Raw genomic sequence first — 20,236 nt, forward strand, 5'->3', positions numbered from 1 at the left:
TTTCCTGTGTACTCAGATACTATTTTAGTTGAAATATTGTAATAACAAAAGGAATAACTACTCCTGCTTTTCCTCAGATCCAGATTAGATAAATTAATAAATGCATAGAAGCAGCCCAGTAACTGCAGAGATTGTGACAGGTAATAGATTACTTGCTAGGATGGGTAATTTTCTTCACAGCTGTATTTTCTGATAAGGCAGCAAACTAGAGAATATGGTAAACCGTTACCTTTGCAGTACATTGTCATCATCATGTCTGCTTTAAGAACGTTATCGTGTCAATAACTAAGCCTTTGAAAAAAGTGCCATCTACCACCAAATGCTAGCATCATTTTTATTTATTCCACAACAGATATCTCAGAATAAAAAACTGATCAGAGTTATTTCATTTTCTTCATCGGAATCATTTACAAACTGAATACTGGTAGTGATTATTGCAGCAAAGAGCAGGCTACTCCTATTTTATACTGCTAGTGCTTGGCTAGCTAAATCAACAGCGCATTATAGAGAAAAAGAATGAAGCACTGCCTCCTTGATGCAACAGAAATAATCAATCAGCATTCAAATTTAGCAACAAGGGCTGTAAGAACCAGCCAATACATGCCATTTTTCTTCCAATATAAACAATATTTTTACAAGACGGTAGTTACCAATATGCAACATATAGACTTTACGAAAAACTCAGGTAATCCCAGGTGATGACATGAAGCTGTTGACAGATTCCCTAGGCACTATCACTGAACATGCTATTTTCACACTATCGTCTCCTTTGATCCAACAGTTCCCTCTGGCATTAGTGAGAAAATCATAACAGACAAGCTTCAGATAAAACACACCTAGTTAAGCTGTCCTAATACCCCTAATTCCTGTTTTCTTCCACTGCAGCTGTGGAGGTTTCTCTGGATTTTCCTGCTCTCAGGATTAGATGCTCAACTCAATGCGCTCTTTACCCATCTCTGAATTGACCCTGTCATGCTAGAAATTGCTGTGACTTTGCAATTTGAGATGCACTTCCATGGCAATCTTGAGAATCAGAATGATTATAAATGCTGCATATGATTGAGCAGTGCATAGCCCTGTGCAATGTGCTAGGATTAATTAAATTTCAAAGCAAAAAAATATATTTCACTAAAGCTTTAAATTGCCCACGCAGTCATCTACATTAATCATCTCATTTCACATCAAAACTATTCATTTTGGCTACACGTTTTATTGCCTGAATAATAATTTCTTATTTGCCTAGTCCTGCTTCTGACTCAAAACAGAGCAGAGTCCATGAATATCACTTTTAATTAGTGCTGAATTAAAACAAAAAGCCCAAAGTATATACATCTACATGAATAACAGATGCCTCCAACTTAGCAAATTAAATCACGTGATACTAAGAACTAATTAATAAAACTATATTCCTGGTGAAGGTATCTGTACAATATTAAAGCTAACAGTTGTTTATTTCTTCGGTGTTTAATCAGCCATTAACTTTCCTTACTGTAACTATATTCCAGTACTGTGTAAATTTCTTTCTTTGTAAATTGGAGAAATAATATTTTTTCATTTTGTTTTGCCCATTCAGTGACTATTACCACCTTTGTTCCAATGAAGTGAAAAGGTGGGAGAAGAGAAATGATACTAAAAAAACCCAAGAAACAACCAAAACTAGACACACACAAAAATACAAAACCAAGCCCAAAGACCTTCCACTTGTTTCAGAAAAAGACATTGAATTAGGCCTAACCTCATCAGGAACAGGCTACCAAAATTAATAAGGGTCTGAAACTTGCCTGTCTCCCAAAATGCCTGACAAGGGTCCTCGTCTACCTCACCTAGCACACAACAGGATATGAGTGAAAAAGGAAACTTCCATTGCTAATGATCCTAAATCTTCTTTCTGCTTTCCCATTTAGAGTCAATGAAATAGATTAACTAATCCAATGTCATAATGAAGAATAACAGATCAGAATAATCCTCTGTATGCTGCCAATACACCTGCAGGTGCTGGTGATGCTAAACAGGCTTTTTAATTACGTATTTACAATAGTGCCAGGAGGCACTGTTATAATGTCTAAATGGAAAATTGTTTAGATGACTGTATCTATGAGTTCATGATCTCCGTTTAACAAGACTTGCTAGTGGCAACTTCAGAATCAACCTTGAAAATCGCTCTGAATTCTAGTGGATTAGGAAAATACTTGTGGTCTGTGAAAATGAGCAGGTCTGACAAATGCCAGACAAAAGCAATACACAATAGTCACGCATCGCATGCTCCCTCAACTTCACATGAGGCTCTCCACTGCTAACCAGCAAATAATTTCATTCCAGCTAACACGTCATGAAGAAATTTGCAAACGGGCCACCTTTGCCTATCCTTGAGAACGCAGACCTTTTTTAACACTATGGATGTAAAGCCAGTGTCACTTTACACCATTTTCTTATTTTTCCTACTTCACATTACTCTCCCAACTTTCTACAAAAAAGCAGACAAAAAAAAGTCAGACAAAAATATCTTTCTGCTCAGTTAACAGGTTTCTGTGAGTCTTTGAAGACACTTTGTTGATCACATGTTTATGCTGAGAAAAGCTTACTTGTTAAGAAAAGCTAGAATAACTTGATATATGTAATGTGTCATCAAAAACTCTTGGGTTTATTTCTACTAGCTGGAACAAAGTCTGGTCAATGATGGGTAACAGGATCATTGGTTTAAGAGAGTGAAGGAACAACATTAGTTAGTGGTAGGGAAGTGCACATCTAGAAGTCTGAGTAGTAAGTAGAGCTGGCCTAGGTGTAAAATCTGAGATTCTTCAATGAAACAAAAAATATGGACAGAACTTCCTGAAGTCACCCACAGTTCCAGTCACATAATAAATATGTGAGTAATTCCTCCCGGACTCCTGTAGCCTGTTAGTTTGTTGTAGTACGTGAAACTGCAAAACCTTACATTTTTATCATTCCCTCCTATCAAGCCGTCCCATTCTGTATAGGGCTGACAAAGTGTTGAAAAATGGGTAAAATGAAAAAAATAAACCTTATTATGAATGTCATTCAATAACAGTGTCATGGACAAACTATTAACTATCACTATAGCTGTTGTTAAACAAATTTTTGCATGAATAGTTTAAAAAAATTACATATGTCATATTCATGTATCTACTCTAGCAGTAACTCAGTATTATTCCTTCATTTAAGTATTTATACTTGTATAGTATAGTGAGTTTGATCTTGCATCAGCTATGGAAGTACTGATATTCCATACATTTTAAACAATACCGAACTGGTACTTTAAACAAGGGAACTAGGTGTGTACAGTGAGAATAGATGTACCTGACTCAAGCAAAGAATAATACCTGCAGTAAAATACAGTCAGAGTAGATTAAAGAATTAATTGTTCCATACTTTTCAGCACTGACATTCCCTTAAACAAGCCGAAGTTCTGCAATAAATAGCTATTTCAATGTCTATCACAATATACAATTTGCTTCCAGTTCTTAAAAATACTGATAGTATAAGAAAAAAAAGACAAGTCAAACTTTGAAAGGTTCTAAAATCTGTGATTGATTAAATCCATGGATAAAATGCATAGGAAGAAATTTACTCAGCTGTGACAAAGAGCCATTAAATTATGTTCGTTCCATGTCTTAATGAAGTTCATTAACACTTTCTCTGTGAAAATATTTCTTATTCTTGCCAAGGAGCTCATATGTCGTCTCTTTCATTTCATAGCTCAACATTCAATGCAAGATGCAAAATGCATAGCTACAAATACAGAAATAATGAAGAGCAAAATTTCTATAAATGACAGATTGCAGATCATAACTACATTGCAGAATTAACCAAACAGGGACTTTGAAGAGAGTGCACCATCATATTTAAAATGTTCACTTTGGTTAAAAAAGTTCATTTGACACATTGATTTAAGAAGTGATTTATCATCAGCCAGAGATCCCATAGCAGTTGAGAGGGAGGAAAAAGTAGAGGCGACAGCCAAATTAAATGTGTGAAATCACCATGGCCCTCAGGCTTTTCCTTTGGGAGGCATTTCCTTCCTTTGGCCACTTTTGTAAGATTATAAATTTGTGTGACACAAATGGTAAAATCAGTGATCTGTGATGGGATAGGCAGAGCCAGAAAATAGCCTGAAGTGCATAAAAAAGCAGCCCAGTGATTTTTAACTATATTAGACACAATCAATCTCTGAGACAGAGATTCGAAGATAACTACCAAAGCATAATTATTTAGCTTTATTTTTGTGTGGAAATAAGTGGTACAGGCATATTTGCACATGGTAGTAATGCATGTTTGTAAGTGGTTAAATGTACAAGTATCTTACTGGCTACTTATACTCATTCACAAATACATACGTTACCCTGATTGCAGGCTGTATGTTTCATCATTTAAGTAAAAGCAAGTTTTCCATTAACCGCTGTACTCATTGAATTCAGCTGAAGCAAGCATCATGTAAACCTTGAAGAAATGTTATATTCTGGCAACAAATGTCTTGCTCAAAAAGTGATCTACTACTTGTCATGGTTTAACCCCAGCCGGCAACTAGAACTACACAGATGCTGTCTCAGTCCCCCTGCCTTTTCCCCCCCAAGAAGGGTGGGAAGAAGAGGGAAAAAAAGAAGAGGATAGGGGTAAAAAAACCCTGTGGGTTGAGACAAAGACAGTTTAATAGAAACAATAACAGAAAAGGAAAAATAACAGTAACAACAATACTAACCACACAGGTCACTCTCACCGCCCGGTGAATTGGCCTGTCCCAAGCAGTGATCAGGGATTCCGGCTCCTCGGCTAGCCCCCATTTATATACTGAGCATGGCATATATCGTACAGAATATTTCATTGGCCATTCCATCATTCTGTCTATGCTTCTACAGGAAGCTGAGAAAAGCCCTTGAATAGTGTAGACATGACTTAAAAACAACTGAAGCCAATAGGTATTATTGACATTCCTTTCCTAGCAATGGCTAGAAAGAAAATTAACTCTTTCCTAGCTGAAACCAGGACAGTATTTTACTAGCTGTACACACAGTGATTGATCTCTGACATTATTCCAAGGCATGTAAGTGTAGCTAGGTCTATTTAACTAAAAAGTAATAAGTATTACATTACTCATAGAGCTCTCAAAAGATGAGTTGGTTAGAACAGCGTTTGGCTGTGCTGAAAATGCATACAAATACCGCAGCTCTCAGCTATGAACTGCAATGCAGTCATTTCACGTTGTCTTGTATTGAGTGTATTACTCGGGTTAGAACTGCATGACTGAAAGTGGGTATTGAGTCAGGGAAATACTACATTTAACCTGAGGCTAAATGTTGAACCTCTTAAAAGCAAAGAGTGAACATGTAAGTTAACGGTGTCTGATAGCTTGTACTCCTCAGTAAAGCTGCATGCAGGAACACCCTGAAAGAGGAAAAACGTTTGTTATGGTTGAACTGTTCTCCTTGTTAGGACGAGCTTCAATAAGGTGCTTGGGAAACATCGTCATCAGAAAAGAAGGGCAGTTGTGACATACCTTAAATGCTGGTTATAATGGGAGCCTGCAACAGCACAGAGGACTTAATAGACTGCTGTTCATTAATGGTTCAAATCTGTGCTCCCGGTTCCCGTCTTGTGACAAGCCCATGGTATTCTGTGTGATACAAGTCTAGTCTTGTTCCTTACAGACAAAAGCTGCATTGCGTACTCTCTCCACTGTCCCTTTTTTCCTCTCAGAAAAAAAAGTAAACATAACCACCATCTCCACTGGTCCACATAATGTAGCTGCTTAGAACACATAAGGATCTATCCCTTAGATTTTCTCCCTCAAATAATTGTGTTTGAAAGGCAAGCAGAAAAAGCACTGCACTAGGAGTACCTTAATAATGTTATTGCAAGGGAACTGAGCTGTACCAAAGGTGGAGAGCATGCATGATGGCATTTGTATTTCTGGCATCTCCTCCTGAAGAAATAAGACATTAATCCTACAGACCAGTTTTCACCTTGCTCTGGAATATTTAGTGCACATTGCAATGACTGCAGCTCTATTTCCAAATCTTTCTATCGCTGCTAAAGATTTATTACTACTATTAACTGGAAGAGCAATGGACTCTCATTGTTACTTCAATGAGATTCCTCACACTCAAAGGTCTGTTGTGGTTACAGTAAGTATTCTTAACCTAGATGCATTTCTTGTGAATACTGTAATTCTCAGACCCATATATAAGTACCTAACATTTTGACATCTGTGCTGTCTTCAATAAAATTTGTACCAACATTCCACATTAAAAAAATAGTTCTGAATCTCTTCCTCTATCCCTGAAGTCTTAAATAATTTTAAAAAGAGAAGTTCAACATGCTTTCCATAATAAAAATATAGAACTTCCCCTGGAAGTTTCAGCTCTATAGGAACACATTTACTAGCTACAGCAAAATATAGAATAGCAGAGCCTGGTTTTCCTTTATTTTACATCACTTGTGGTCTATTATGTCATCACAAATCTGGTACTCCGCTAAGAACTGGAATATATCCAGAAGACGCTCACTTTCTCCTGCCACATTCTATGCAGGAACACGCAATAATCTCACCTGTATCTAATGACCTGTAGTAATATTTAACAACAAAAGAGAACAGTGCTATACACAGATGCCTACTTACAGCAGCAGAAGAAATTTTACTTACTGCTGTGTAAGGACAGTTTTGTGACAATCTATTAAAATTCAGACCTTTTAGTAAGTGTCAAATATATGGTTAACTGTTCTTGTCTTCTGAACGATACTATATGGAGGAACCCTGCTGTCAAAACTAAGTATCACTGGAATTCAGTAGATAAGTGAAAACCGTAACACCTGAAGTAGCTTTTCATTTGAAATAAATTCTTAAATGTCTGAATTTTAAGAAGAAATGAAAATCAGAAAATGAAATGCTCAGTATTATACTTCCTTAGTCTTCAGTCTCTGAATTCTGGACTTCACCCCGAAGACAGAATTTCAGTTAAGCCACAAGTGTAACATAACCTAGCATAAATGAGACTGGTAAAAAACAGTTTTAATGAGTTCACAAACAGGAGTAATCTTACTTGATGATTAAGATCAATACATTTAGTTTTCATGGCCTTTTTCCAGGCTTTAGAAGTACATTTATTTACAACTGGCAAAAAGAAAAAGCTTGTGATAAAATGTTTACCCAACCACCAATTAGCAAAGATAAAATCTTTAGCTTTCATATTAAATCATAGCCTCAAAAAAGATAGCAGTCCCAAGAAAGCTCCTCCTCCCCTCCAATGTCTAAGTATCTGGCCAACACAGAGAATTTATAGCTACTTAATAGATGGGAAAACAAAGGAATATCACAAGCACTGAATATCAAAGAAAGCTCAACATAAAATTTTGCTTAAGATCATTTTAGTTGGACCATCCACAACAGGAGAAATCTCTCTAAAAGGAAAGTTTGTCACATCAGCAACATGTTACCTGAAAGAAACCTATCCAAACATGCAAAAGGGAAACCACAGTCTGAGAATGACAATTTGATTCCATATTTGTCCATATATTTATGTCTCTAAGGATGCGTGCAAGGTGTATAGTGATGTAGTGAGGTGCCTAGACACATTGGAGAATCCCACTGGGCATGTAGATCCCTGAATATGAGCAAAATGGTCCTGTTAGACTCAAGTCCTGCAGTCCTTTATTCAGTGACATTTTGTTGCACGCTCTCAGATTTCTGCCAGATCCAAAGACAATTTATACAGGCTCAGGAGAACAAATATCTCAAGTTATATGATCTTGCCCAAACAAATTTAGACCCTAGCCTGTTTAAACCAGCAAGCCTGTGTGGAATCCATGAGTTCAGAACACTCTTTCCTTTACAAGCTTAGTCAAGTGCAACATCTACAGCATCTCTTTTAGCTATAGGAGTCTGGAAGTTTTGTACATTTACAGACAGTTATTTTTTAATTTATGAAATCATAAAAGCTTGGGTTGTGAGGGACCTTTGGACACCTCTAGTCTGAACTGCTGCTAAATGCAGGGTTACTTTCAGAGCTAGATTATGTTGCTCCAGCCTTTCTTCAGTTAACCCCACAGCTTCTCTGTGCAATGTCTCCCAGTGGTGACCACCTTACTGTTAACTTTCTTCATTATACTAGAAGTCCCCTGGTTGATGACCTCCTGTGCTCTGCTGAGAAAAATTTGACTCCACCTTCTCTATAGACCTCCTCAATTACATCACGTAATACTACAGACAGATCCCTTCTTAGACCTCTTTTCTCCAAGCTAAGCAATATGATCCAGCCCCTCTTACCACTTTACTGGTCCTGTACTGGATTTGCCCTAATTTGTTAATCTCTTCTTTCAGGTGGCTCCACAACAGGAGAGAGAATCCCGCGTGTGACCTCACTGAGTTGAGACGGGACACTCTTGCCAACGCAGCCCAGAATGCAGTTAGCCTTTATTGCTTCAAGCCATTGCTGACCCATGTGCAACTTGTTTCCTGCTAGGAGCCTTAGATCCTCTTCTGCAGCGCTGTTTGCTACCTAGCAGATCAGCGCCTAGCCTGTAGCAGTGATTTGGGTCTTTCTGTCCCATGTGGACATGTATTTGTCGTTGATAAGTTTCATGGAAGGTATTTGTTGAATATAAAGTTGTTGCAAAAGATCAGTCCAGTAGTTTTTTAAACTGGGGGCAGGGGCGACATTCAGTAATCATCTGGTATTCTTAGCAGAGTTTATAAGCACTTTGCATCAATTACTGAGCCTCTGGGGAACAGTTTCTCCCATGTAAGAGGAAGGACTGTCTGAATTAGAATTATGACAGGTTATGTTTAGTAGATTTTAAGACAGAGTAGATGTAGGAAGCATTTGCACTCAACCATCTAATACACAAATTTTCAATCAATGCAGAAGTGGTAGGCACATGCCTGTTGTTCCAGACTGAAAACTACTTTAGCCCAAAAGACCTAGTTAACACCTCTGATATTCTTCTCCCTACAAATATTATACAAAATGTGATTATTAAATTCTGATAATATCACAGAAAACTCCTACATCAAGGCGTTATCTGACACTAAATGTGGGATTTCAGAGAATCCTTTGATTTCCAAAGTAAGCTGTTTGTTGCTAGTCATGTTCACAATACCTGCATTATCAGCCCAGTGATTTACCACAATACTTGAGTTTTTCAGATGGAAGAAACTGTGTGTATAGCTCATCAACTAAGCATATATTTTACATATAAAGATTATTTCTGGTTTTGTTACTGTACTATCTATGAGCCCTTACCAAGGACTTGGATAACACATAGCTTAACACAATGGTAAGTAGTAGAGAACACAAAAAGTCTGTTCGTGCTCACGAGATCACTCCGTCTCAACTTCATACTGACAATGATACATGGATTCAAAACAGACCAGGGAGACTATTGGGAAGCAATGAAGAACCATTGGCCTCTGGAAAGGATGGCAGTCAGAACATGTGAGTGGGTAACCAGTTGTCAGATTTTTCTGGCATGAATGCAAAAAAAAAGGTTTTGAAGAATCAATCCTGGCATCTTTATATGATTTTTTTTCTAGTGCTGAGGTGATAAAGTACAAAATAGGGATGGAGGTATCTGTCTGAAAAATGTGCCAACTGGTGTCATGAAGGCTGGCATCATGGGCCAGTCAAGCAGTAGTGAACCTATATCTACTGCTAGCAATGGTGACAGCAGTGCAGCTGTCGAGAGTCTTGCACACGATGGCGAGCACTTATAGGTCCCATGGGAGAACCAGTGAGAAGATGGTCAGTAGTGGCATGGCATCCTCAATAGATATAGCTGGAAAAGTCTAGCCTTGCCTAGCTTAGGGAAAAGAATGTTTCATTATTTCAGATGCAGAGATGCTGAGAAAATAAAAGCCCATAATTTAAATTTTAGAGAAAAAAAAAAAAAAGATCTATATAACTAAAGAACAATCTGCATGCGAAGACATAGGAACAAAGTTATGTGGAAAAGTACACCCAAATCAGAGCCCAGAGAATTAACCTAAAATCCATCCAGTTCTGAGCTGCGTGTAAAACCAAAGGGATAAGATGCAAGCAGGAAAAGTTAAAACATCTTTAGGCTTGAGCCTACAACCTGTCTCATGAAGGTACAGTCCTGCCTCATCTGTGCCAGAACCCACAAGGTCAACATGGATCCACATACATGCAGGAGTTGACAGGTACAGCCAGGTAACAGAGCAGGGAAAGGAGGCCTTTCCCTCATACTTAGTGACACGTCATTATAATCTTGGAAAAGTTTAAGCAAGTCAACTTCCCTATTTTTAATAAAACAACTGCACAAAGGTGAAAAAAACATATTATTTTAGTATTTAACTCAAAAAGCATTGAGAAACCCGTTCATGATCCTGATCGGCGCTTTCATCACATGACTTTATGGGCTCTGAATGCTGCTGGTGATTAATCAACAGTGACCTCAAGCTCATACAAGGGTCAACAGGGAGGGAATTTGGGAAATTGCCCTGGTGCAAGTAAATGAAAAAAAATGCAGCAGGTAAGGTCTATGAAAATTGTCACAAGCTTTTCATTAGCTCATGTTCCCTACTAAACTATCATGGCATAACGTACAAGAAATCAGTTTTTATAACCGAGTCAATGAGTGCTTTTTCAATGGCAAATGAACATGTTCTTAGGGTGTTTCTTAACAGTCTAGAAAATTGCCTGGAAAATAAATATTGTGTATGTGTACCAATTCCATCTTATAACTCCTAGCACTGGTCCCATGACTTTAGTATTCTAACAACATTAAAGCCCTCTGGATTATAGAATTATAATCATGAAAAAAATTATGCCTGTCTGGAAGACCCCAGTTAGGATGTAATTACAATGTGAAATCATAACAGCAAAATAATTGAAATGCATGGCTGCGAGGACCTAGTTATGATCATATAATAATACTTTCATTATACATTTACTGCCAGGATGAATATTTTGTATCACTGGAATTAAGGTTATGCTGTCTGCAAAGACTGTATACCTACACTGGTTATAAGCAATATGTACATCAGTGTACTGATGAATTGCAGCCTACGATATGTTTCTATTAGCAATGGGCAAGTAATATCATTTTTGTGAAATTATTGATAAAACACCACGTGTTGCAATGCCTTCAATACACACGTGGAAAGAAACTGGTTATCTCTGTTCTTTGCTGCTTCTGTATGTTAATCTTTTAGCATAGAATTGTTTGATTGTTACTACCACAACACAGAGGCTAGTGTTATAGTATTACAAAACAAAGACACAGGGATATACATTACAACTTCTATATTTGAGGCATGAGAATACATTGCCTGCACACCTAAGCCTTCCAGAATTGTCTCCTTCATTTTGTCAGCAATCATTTATATATATACACACACACATATATGTCTATCTACGAGCTATTTAACAGCTTCTTTACTGAATTTTAGTTAAACATTGACATAGTCATTCCAATATATCTCAAGATGTCTCAAGCTTCATAAGAAATCTAGTGACAGGGAAATTCTGAACCTTGATATGGGTCAGAGAGGTGTCTGCAAATCTTCATGGCCACCTGCTACTGTGGGACAATACTTCCCACTTGCAATTCCAGACACCTCCATAATGCTCACTGCAACTGTTTAAATGAAATGCTATTTTTAGAAAATACAATGTATTTTACCTCAAATTTCAATTCTATATAGCAGGTGTAACAAACAAAAAGCACTACAGCCACGTTCTCCACAGCCATAACTTGACAATCAGAGAGGCCAGGGGTACTAAAGTGTTCAGAATGTCTTAATTATGAAAAGATCCACTTCCCAGCCTAACATTTAATGTAAGTGAAAGGAACTGGATTTGTAGATCAGTTAGCTATAGAATGTGTATGCATCATGAAGCTCCCTCTTAATGTTGAATAACCTTGTTCTTTTCCCCAGCCCCAGAAGAATTAATTGCAGACAGATTTGGTGGCTACCCATATATTGCTATCATACTGGAGAACAAAGACAACTTCAATCATTCAATTTGTTGGGAGGGTGCCCGTGGTAAAACAGTGTTATCAGTAATTAAAAAATGGGGTTGAGATCCACCATGTTTGTTCCAGCAATAGAGAGAATTTATAAAAATGGATTAGTAGAGTTTAAAGGTGTTCTCAACTGCCAAGTAATGGGTAACAAAATCACATTAAAAGCAAGTTAAGTGTACACTGCTTTTATAAAGTGTATTCTGTGTTATTATCTGCACTAACACAGTAACATTCATCTAGAGATACCTTCTTGGGTTGCTTTGTTTTTTCTTCTTTCTTTCTACTCTTTGAATTACTTATAGAGCTCCAAAATGGCTATAAATAGACATGTTTATACACCTTCTTTCTGCAAGAAGTAGATCTGAAAACTCACAAGTCCAAGCATGACAAATACAATGTTTGTAAACTTGTGTAAACAAGCAGTACCAAGCAGATTATCTACATGCAGCCGCTTTAACCACAAAAACTTAGATAATTTAATTTCTTTTATCAGAAGTTTAATCACTACATTATACAAATAGGCAGAGTAGTTCATTTTTAAAAACAAATTATCAAATGGCAAGGAATGCCTCAAAGGACTCAACCACCTGAGAACTCACCGCTTGTTTCCTGTCATGATCCTCTGACACAGAGGGAGGCTTAGAGATATAAACGAGGGTGACTACAGTCTGCTTTATTGAAACCTATAGAGCCAAACTGCTAGTACTGATATGTCAGGAATCCAACCTGTCATGGGCTTAATGGTCTACTGAGAAAGCTTCTGTATTCTTTAAATAGCACAGATAGGCTTATGCTATTTAAAATTTTGAATCTAATTTTGATGCAGTTGGTATCTTAGGGTCCTTCTAATTGATGGTAAGCAAAGGAATAAAATCAGGAAAATGAGCTAAGTTAAAATGAGACTGTTGCAACAGAACCATGCGCTGTAAAGAAGCAGGGAACAGTACATCTGATAGAAGATGAAGGTTCCTAAATGTTTTGTAAGAAGACCTCCTTTTCTGCAATAGCTTGGGTTCTTCAGGCCTGAGCTGCATATCTACACACATATATTCAATTTTCGGCCACGTCCCAAGCCCCCATGCTCCTACGTCCCCTCTACCTCAGGGAAGCATTTCTCCATCCCTTCTCCACAGCTCTGCCCTATAAAAGCCTTACTTTATCCGCTGTGCCCAGACATGCCCAGGGAGGGCAAGCACAGACCTGCTCGTAGGGCTGCTGCTCTCACCGAGTCCCGCAAGGCTGGCTCAAGGCTGCCTACCTGCTGCACCGTGGGAGGGAAGAGGCAACAGGATGAGTCACAGCCCATCCCCATCAACGGAACAGGCACAAAAAAGCATAAGCCAGGCTCATCTTCAGCTATTTGTCCTGCTGACTTCTGCCCACCCCGACTCAAAGTAAACATTATTCTTTTTGGATGGCTAGAGAACCATCATTGGGATAGGAGGAATAAAAGAAAAAAGGAGGGAAAAGGCTAGACAGCATTTTCCCTGCATTTCCTGCATTTCCCAGATGGCATTCCACCTTGCCCTTGGGAAGGCTCCCACACAGTATGACAGTGTTGCTGGACCGTTGTATCATCTATTCTTTATTATGCTTGCATAAATCCTGTATAATTTATTTTTTAAATTAGTTCATCTGGAGGTCTACTCTTGTATATGAGAACAAAATTCACCCCTCCCCTCTTGTTACCATGCAGTCTTCCACTTTAGTGATTTATTTATACTTACTGACTAAAAAGAAAACAATTATCTAAAAAAAAAAATAATCTTCATTACATCCATATTAGCTGTTAATGCACTTTGTGGATTGCTTATTTATATTCAATACAAGCATATTCTTACAAAAGCATTGGTGTTGACAGATACGTATTTATGCAAACTGTAAGCAACACTTGTAATAGCACAAAGATAGAGCAAAGACTTTACTCACCAAGCCATCCTGATCCGGAATTAGGTATACACATATCTGTTTCAGCACTGGGCAAAACAAATCCAACTACAAAAACTTCAACCCCATCAGCCATTAGGGCCATTCCCAAAACAAAGAAGAGGGCCCACTGGAAACGACCATGGCCACATTCTTGTATTATCAGTTCATACTGCTGTGCTAGCTCTTCTTCATCAGCTTTCCTCTCTGTTTCAAGTTCATGACGATCCTTATATTCATCACGCATAGGCTGACCTAAGGCCACCATGCCATCCTTGCCCTGCCCCATGTTGGGGATTCCCTGATACTCTCCTTCATAAATTTCATCATCTTCATCATGCCCTTCAGTCGCTTCACTTGAGCCTTCATCATCGTTAGCTTCGACACCATAATTTCCTCCTTGGACATAATAATCATCGTCATCTTCCTCATCCTGGAACCGGTTGTAGGATCTCTGCGTATAGCCATCCTGAGCTTTGTCAACAGCTTTATTAACTTTTTTCACTGCTTGCCTCTTCACCTCTTTGGCAATATCTTTTGCCCCTTTCATTAATGAAGTCCTATCTTTGTATGTTTCCTCCATCTTGTATCAAAGAAAGATTGCTGTTATACTGCAGAGGGATCTGCTGAATACTGTTTAGAATATCTATTGTGTGTTGGACATCAGTAGAAAAAGTCCAAGTACATATGAAGCTGTAATATTCAACCTGCAAAATATGAGAGAAAAAAAGTTTGTACGTTGCTCCTTAGTTGCTTCTTCACACTGATATGGTAACATATTAATCCTTCATTTAAGCACTAGACACCACAGTTCAGGGCTTCAAATATACAAACCTGGATTTTCTTCAGAGATGGAAATATCCCAGATTACAAGGAAAATACTCTGAAGAGAAATCTAATCTCTACTGGTTTTCAGAATGAAATTTGTTACACTCTAGTCTTTCAATGGATAATGGGTTTTATTCTGAAAGAAAACAAACATTTCCAAGCATCATACATCATATTGACTCTGTCTGCGGTGTCCTTCCCTGTTCGAACTTCCTGCTATGTAATAAGAGGCTACAAATATTAGCTTTTCTCTCAGTGGGTTAACATATTGTAGGGAGTTAATATTCCTGAGATCTGTACCAGTCTCTCAAAGCTGACTGAACTTGGCCAATGCAACCACAGTGCATTCACCCTGAGTCTTAGGGGTGAATATGCAGTCCCACCCTAAAAAAAAATCCTTGCAGGAAGCTGGGTGCATGAAAGTGGTGCCACTTACAGACTTTGGAGATTTCTAATACCTAAATCACGGACAGACACATCCCTCTCTCTCCTGTCCACAGTGTCAGTAGAGGCAGCCTCAAGCAACCGTGTATCATCAGCTAATTCATCCCTGAGTCTGTTAGTCTGGCATGAATTTATGCCAATTTAGGTGCATAAAAGCACCAAGACATTTTGTCTCAGTCCCTCTCCCTGCTCCCCTGCTGTACTTTTCCACCTCTTCCTTTATGCAGCCCCAGGATCACAAATGCAGACACAATGAGTCAAGAGCAGCTTGCTTATTTCACCAAAGAACAACCATTTCCTTCTCTTCTGGGCAGTTTTCAGGCATATCAGCAAGGCAATTTGTTTATCAGACACCTACAAGATCACTAGGGGTAGCAGAAAGAAATGGCAGCAGCGTACAAGCAGAGGGAGTGAAGAAATGCGGGATCCTTCTTTGGCAACAGTCCATAGTTAGAACAGCTGAAATCAATTACAAAACCGTACCATTATTCATGTGTCTAAAGTTAAGGGGAAGGGAACCTGGGCACTGCAACAGGATTGCAGGAGCCTCACCTCTGGGAGAAAGCAGGATAACATTTATGTAGCAGTGCTTCCAAGAAAACACCGCCTGCTTCCAGCTTGGGGAAAAGGTTATTTTTAACTATGACCATTTTAATGATCTATTTTCCAGTCTAACCTCAGAAAAATCTGCAGTAGTACAACTAAGGAGGGAGAGAGATGCAATGCAGGAGTAAGAATAAATGACTAGAAATTTCTGACGCAAATCCTATTCCCCTTGCTGAAGTAGTGTGGACGGCGCCCCCGAGCTTCATGGGAGAAGACCAGCGTAGTGCTTTGAGAAGTTGTCCTTTACTCATTCAATTGTAAACACTGTCCCCAGAAGTATATTCCAGACATCAATTTTAAGACTGATACTGTGTTGAGGGATGAGAAGAATTACAGACTGCATTAGATAAACTAAGGATGTGATGTACTTCTCATTAAAGAAAACCAACCCTAAAATCACACAGACAGGCAGGTAATACGACTTAAGAAGCTAAAAGCTATTGCCCTATCTTTCTTTATAACAACTATAGAAATTCAGCTATAGTAGAAAATGTCTTTATTTTAGTCCCTTCCTCTACACTAATTTCATACACTCTGAATGTTTCTCATAGAAATCAGATGTGATAGCGCTACTCAACTATCCAATGCATACTGAAGCATTTACTGGAAGAGAAATGCAGCCTTAAAAAAGCCAGGATGTAATATTTATGACTGAAAACTGTAGCCTGATGTTAGGTACATGACGATCCTTCTAAGTAGGTCATCCTGGTGAATCTTTTATGCTAAGGCAGTTTCTCTAATTACAGCTTTTCAGTTTCCAAGGCGCTCCTTAGGAGTTATTCTTTATGTACTGAATTAGGCGTCTGGTCCTTGCTGTTACCTGTGTGTGACTACAGTATCTGTGAGCTGTTATTGAACATGCAATGCATAAAAACATTCACTGGGTCTGCTGTAGCCTTATACAAATCCTTTCAAGAACTTCATGAACTCCTAACAGGTACTCTTCTGAGGGTTAATGATTACAAAGTGTTCCTATTTTTTACCAGTTTAGATTATTTTAGAATGTGCATGTGCCCTACTTAACCTAAACTCTGAATTCCTCTAATTCTTAGATTACTGTTGTTTTTTTTTACAGAGAGTACAGTTGTCTTTTACGGATTTTCAGTTTTCAAATTCCATTTTACAGTAGGGTATGTCTATGGAGGAAAGACAGCAGGAGTTTAGGAATACTGAATTAATATAACATCTAAATATTTTGGTAAAACTGGCAAAAGCCGTGCTTTGCACTCCTATAGTACACCTACCTTATGAGTTCAGCAGACTCTAAAAAACCAAATTTGCAAAAGCAACTGAGCTTACACTGTAAGACAAATTTCTGACTGGGAAGACAGAAAGATGTACTGAGTTTGAAACCAGAAATTTCTCTTTATCTTGCCAAAGTTTCCAAACAGCACCTTTAATTTGAACACTGTTCTTTTTAAAAGCTCTGCTTTCTCAATGAACTGAAATCCCTGCCTTCAGGGTTGTAAGTACAAGTAGGAATTATTTACAGCCCATGCATGATAGCTCCCCACCCTTTTAATTATGTTGGAATGATTGACTACAAGTAAGTAACTGGAAAGTCTGAAAGGGTGAGGATTAGTGACTACCTGAGTAGCATAAAGCAGCAAAAGCACAGACAAGAGTCTAGCCATGTACTCTTGTTTGTACCGTCTTACCCAACAAGCCTGATCACTTTCACTAAACTAAACACCGTATTCCTATTCAATTCTTTCAATTAAAAAAAAAAAAAAAGAAGAACAGGAAAATGGTGATTTCACCTGAAATAAAAGTAGTATTTCAAGAAATGTCTACAAAATTTTTTTTCCAAAACATTCCAAGATGCATGCACAAAAAAAAATATCAAATTATTTGTTTGCTCTAATGTTTATTCTTTTCCATTCTAACATATTCACAAATTTCAGTATAGTTACCACTTTGTACATGTTGTGCCATATCTGAAATAAAGGTAGGACATTACAAACTAAATCAGTGAGGTCCCATGATGATGTAAATCTATGAGATGTCAGAAAACCCACTCCCACAAAAACTTACATATTTGCTTAAAATAATCCATGGGAAGACTCACTGAAGACTAACAACACGTGATATTAGCTATATGCATAACTTCAGATAATGAATTTTTCAGCATAGACCTGGAAGTCACATTCAAATGGAGCTACAGCATTTTAGATACACTTAGAGACCTACTATAGCATCTTTCCTCCTTTTCTTTTGAATCTTTAAATCCTTTTTAAAGAAAAAGAAAACACTACAAAATATTCCTTATTTAAGTTGATGCGTTTTAAAATGCACATTTTACCCAACATTTTGATTCTGGTTTGACTTCTGTTTTACTATCTTTGTGTTTTTTGTTATCAACAACCTTTTCATGGATAAAAGTCTTTCGTTTCTTCTGAGTTTATCTGTTGCTCCAAGTTAGTCTTTATCTGAAGGTATAATCTTGTGTTAGATCATAACTACTTCTAATTATACCACTCTGATTTGTCAAATGATTTTATTTCCAGATGAAATAGAGGTGCCTGTACTATATAAATTCACAAACAGAAGATGCTTTTTTCTTGCGTATGCTCTCAATTATGAAAAAAAAAAAAGGTAAGAAAAAACAGAAAAGTATTAGACATTGCTGTGTCATGACACAGAACAATGGTATTCAAATTTTACTAAAGTTCTCCGACAATTTTTACATGGTACACTTAAAATAACACAAAGGATGCAATCCTAGAGCTCACCACAGACCTGAGCCATATGCACAGGTACCACTCACCCTTGAATTTGCTGGGATAACTGCAAACTTCCTCCCCATCTCTTCAGGCACAAAACTGTTCTAGAAGAGCTGTTCTTTTATTGTTCCAGCATAGTACTTGCTTCAGTATGCCCCGATAAAGAACAGATACCTCAATAAAAGGTATTTATTTATAGAGGTGTTTATTTATTTATAGTAACTAAGGACTGGCACCAAAGCTGGTGAGAATGGGATTCTTTTCGGGTAATGTTAGCAGATTGAAAGCTAAGCTTCTATAACCTAAGTAATTTTTCTTTCTGTCATGTTGAGTCACACACCCAGGCTGCAACTCTTCTATGTCGGGCTGCAGTTGCCAAAGACATGAAAATCACTGCAAGGCTGCAGTGCCACTAACAGTGGCAGCCCCCAACCCTCTCCCGGTCTGGGTGGTATTCTCACCACTTGTCCTGTACCAGCACTTTTCACTATGCATCCTCAGTGCAGCCACAAAACACCTACACAAAATGAGCCTGGGAATTCGTTAATCTAGTACACATCAAAGATCCTTAGCTCAGCAGAGGTGGGGGTTTCATGGTACACTGCAATCTCTCCCTCCCTGTTTTATTCCTTTCCTCCCTCATTAAACCAGCAAAGATAACTGTTTATCTCTCTGCACTGTATGATCTACCTGTCCAGCTTCTCTTAAACTATTTAACTAATTTAACTAATTTACCTAATTAGAATGAAACCAGAGGAATTGCTTTTAAGTTGTTCTTGCTTGAAATTTGATAATAAAAAGAAAAGTACATTTTTGCCTGAAAAAAACAGGTTCATTTTTCCTGTGTACATCAGCCATGAACAAAAAATACTATCTTTAACTGTCTCTTAGGACCTTAAATTTTGCCAAAACCAAATAACTCTACTAATTCTTTTCTTGCAATGCTTTTGATCACAGGCCTAATTCTTCCTCCCTTACAGCTGATATATGAGCACAGAGACAGGATCTGCAAAAGCTCTGCTTAAAGCAGTACAAACCCAAATTGCTAATGGTACAATGAAATCAGACCAAATGCATATGTAAGACCAAAAATGAAAAACTGTCCAGTGAACATCAGGAAATGTTAACTGAATCATCTTTGATAAAAATTCAATAATATTGTAAAAATGAATTCTCCTTTAACCAAGGGAGCCATAGTAGAAAAAGTTAGGAGAGGGGCCATTCTTCAGTTTATATTTGCACCATATTTCTCATCCCTGCATTACCTCTGTGCTCTACGTATCTTTCAAAGAATATCCTGAGGGAGGGTGCCACAATGCCAATTACTCTGCACAAATCTGTGATGCGCAGGTACTATGAAACAGTAATGGCACAAACCCTAGACTGACAGATGCCACAGAACAGCACTGAAGCCTAGGGAAAGCACAGGAAGGTTGAAGGCCATCTTGTAGGGCAAGCTGTATTACAAACGGGAATTAAGCGCCTTTCCTTCCTTCCTGGAATAAAGCAGGCAAGTGTTCTTTACATTTCAGGAGGAAATACGGAGTCAGAGTCTCAGCTTCCACTGGGAAAAACGTTCTGAGAAGAACCAGCTTTCCATGCTGCTGCCTTTCTGCAGGGGCACATCATCCCTGTGCCTGCAGAATTAAGAGTCCCAAGATTCTTCTCAGTTCTGAGCTAATACGGCCTGCCAACTCTCTGCTTTTCTG

At 38.1% G+C, this 20,236-nt stretch overlaps 1 protein-coding gene across 2 annotated transcripts in view; it reads right to left on the reverse strand.

The window, feature by feature from the left end:
• SV2C (synaptic vesicle glycoprotein 2C) overlaps positions 1-14,509 on the reverse strand; it is an 86,051-nt gene extending 71,542 nt beyond the window's left edge. For both annotated transcript variants that reach the window (XM_009884250.1, XM_009884249.1), the window contains exon 1: positions 13,930-14,509. In XM_009884250.1, coding sequence (XP_009882552.1) covers positions 13,930-14,509 — 580 coding nt within the window. The remainder of the gene's footprint in view (positions 1-13,929) is intronic.
• Between the last annotated feature and the right edge of the window lie 5,727 nt (positions 14,510-20,236).

This window comes from Charadrius vociferus, unplaced genomic scaffold (genome assembly GCF_000708025.1).
Source record: "Charadrius vociferus isolate BGI_N301 unplaced genomic scaffold, ASM70802v2 scaffold183, whole genome shotgun sequence".
NCBI classification, from domain to species: Eukaryota; Metazoa; Chordata; class Aves; order Charadriiformes; family Charadriidae; genus Charadrius; species Charadrius vociferus.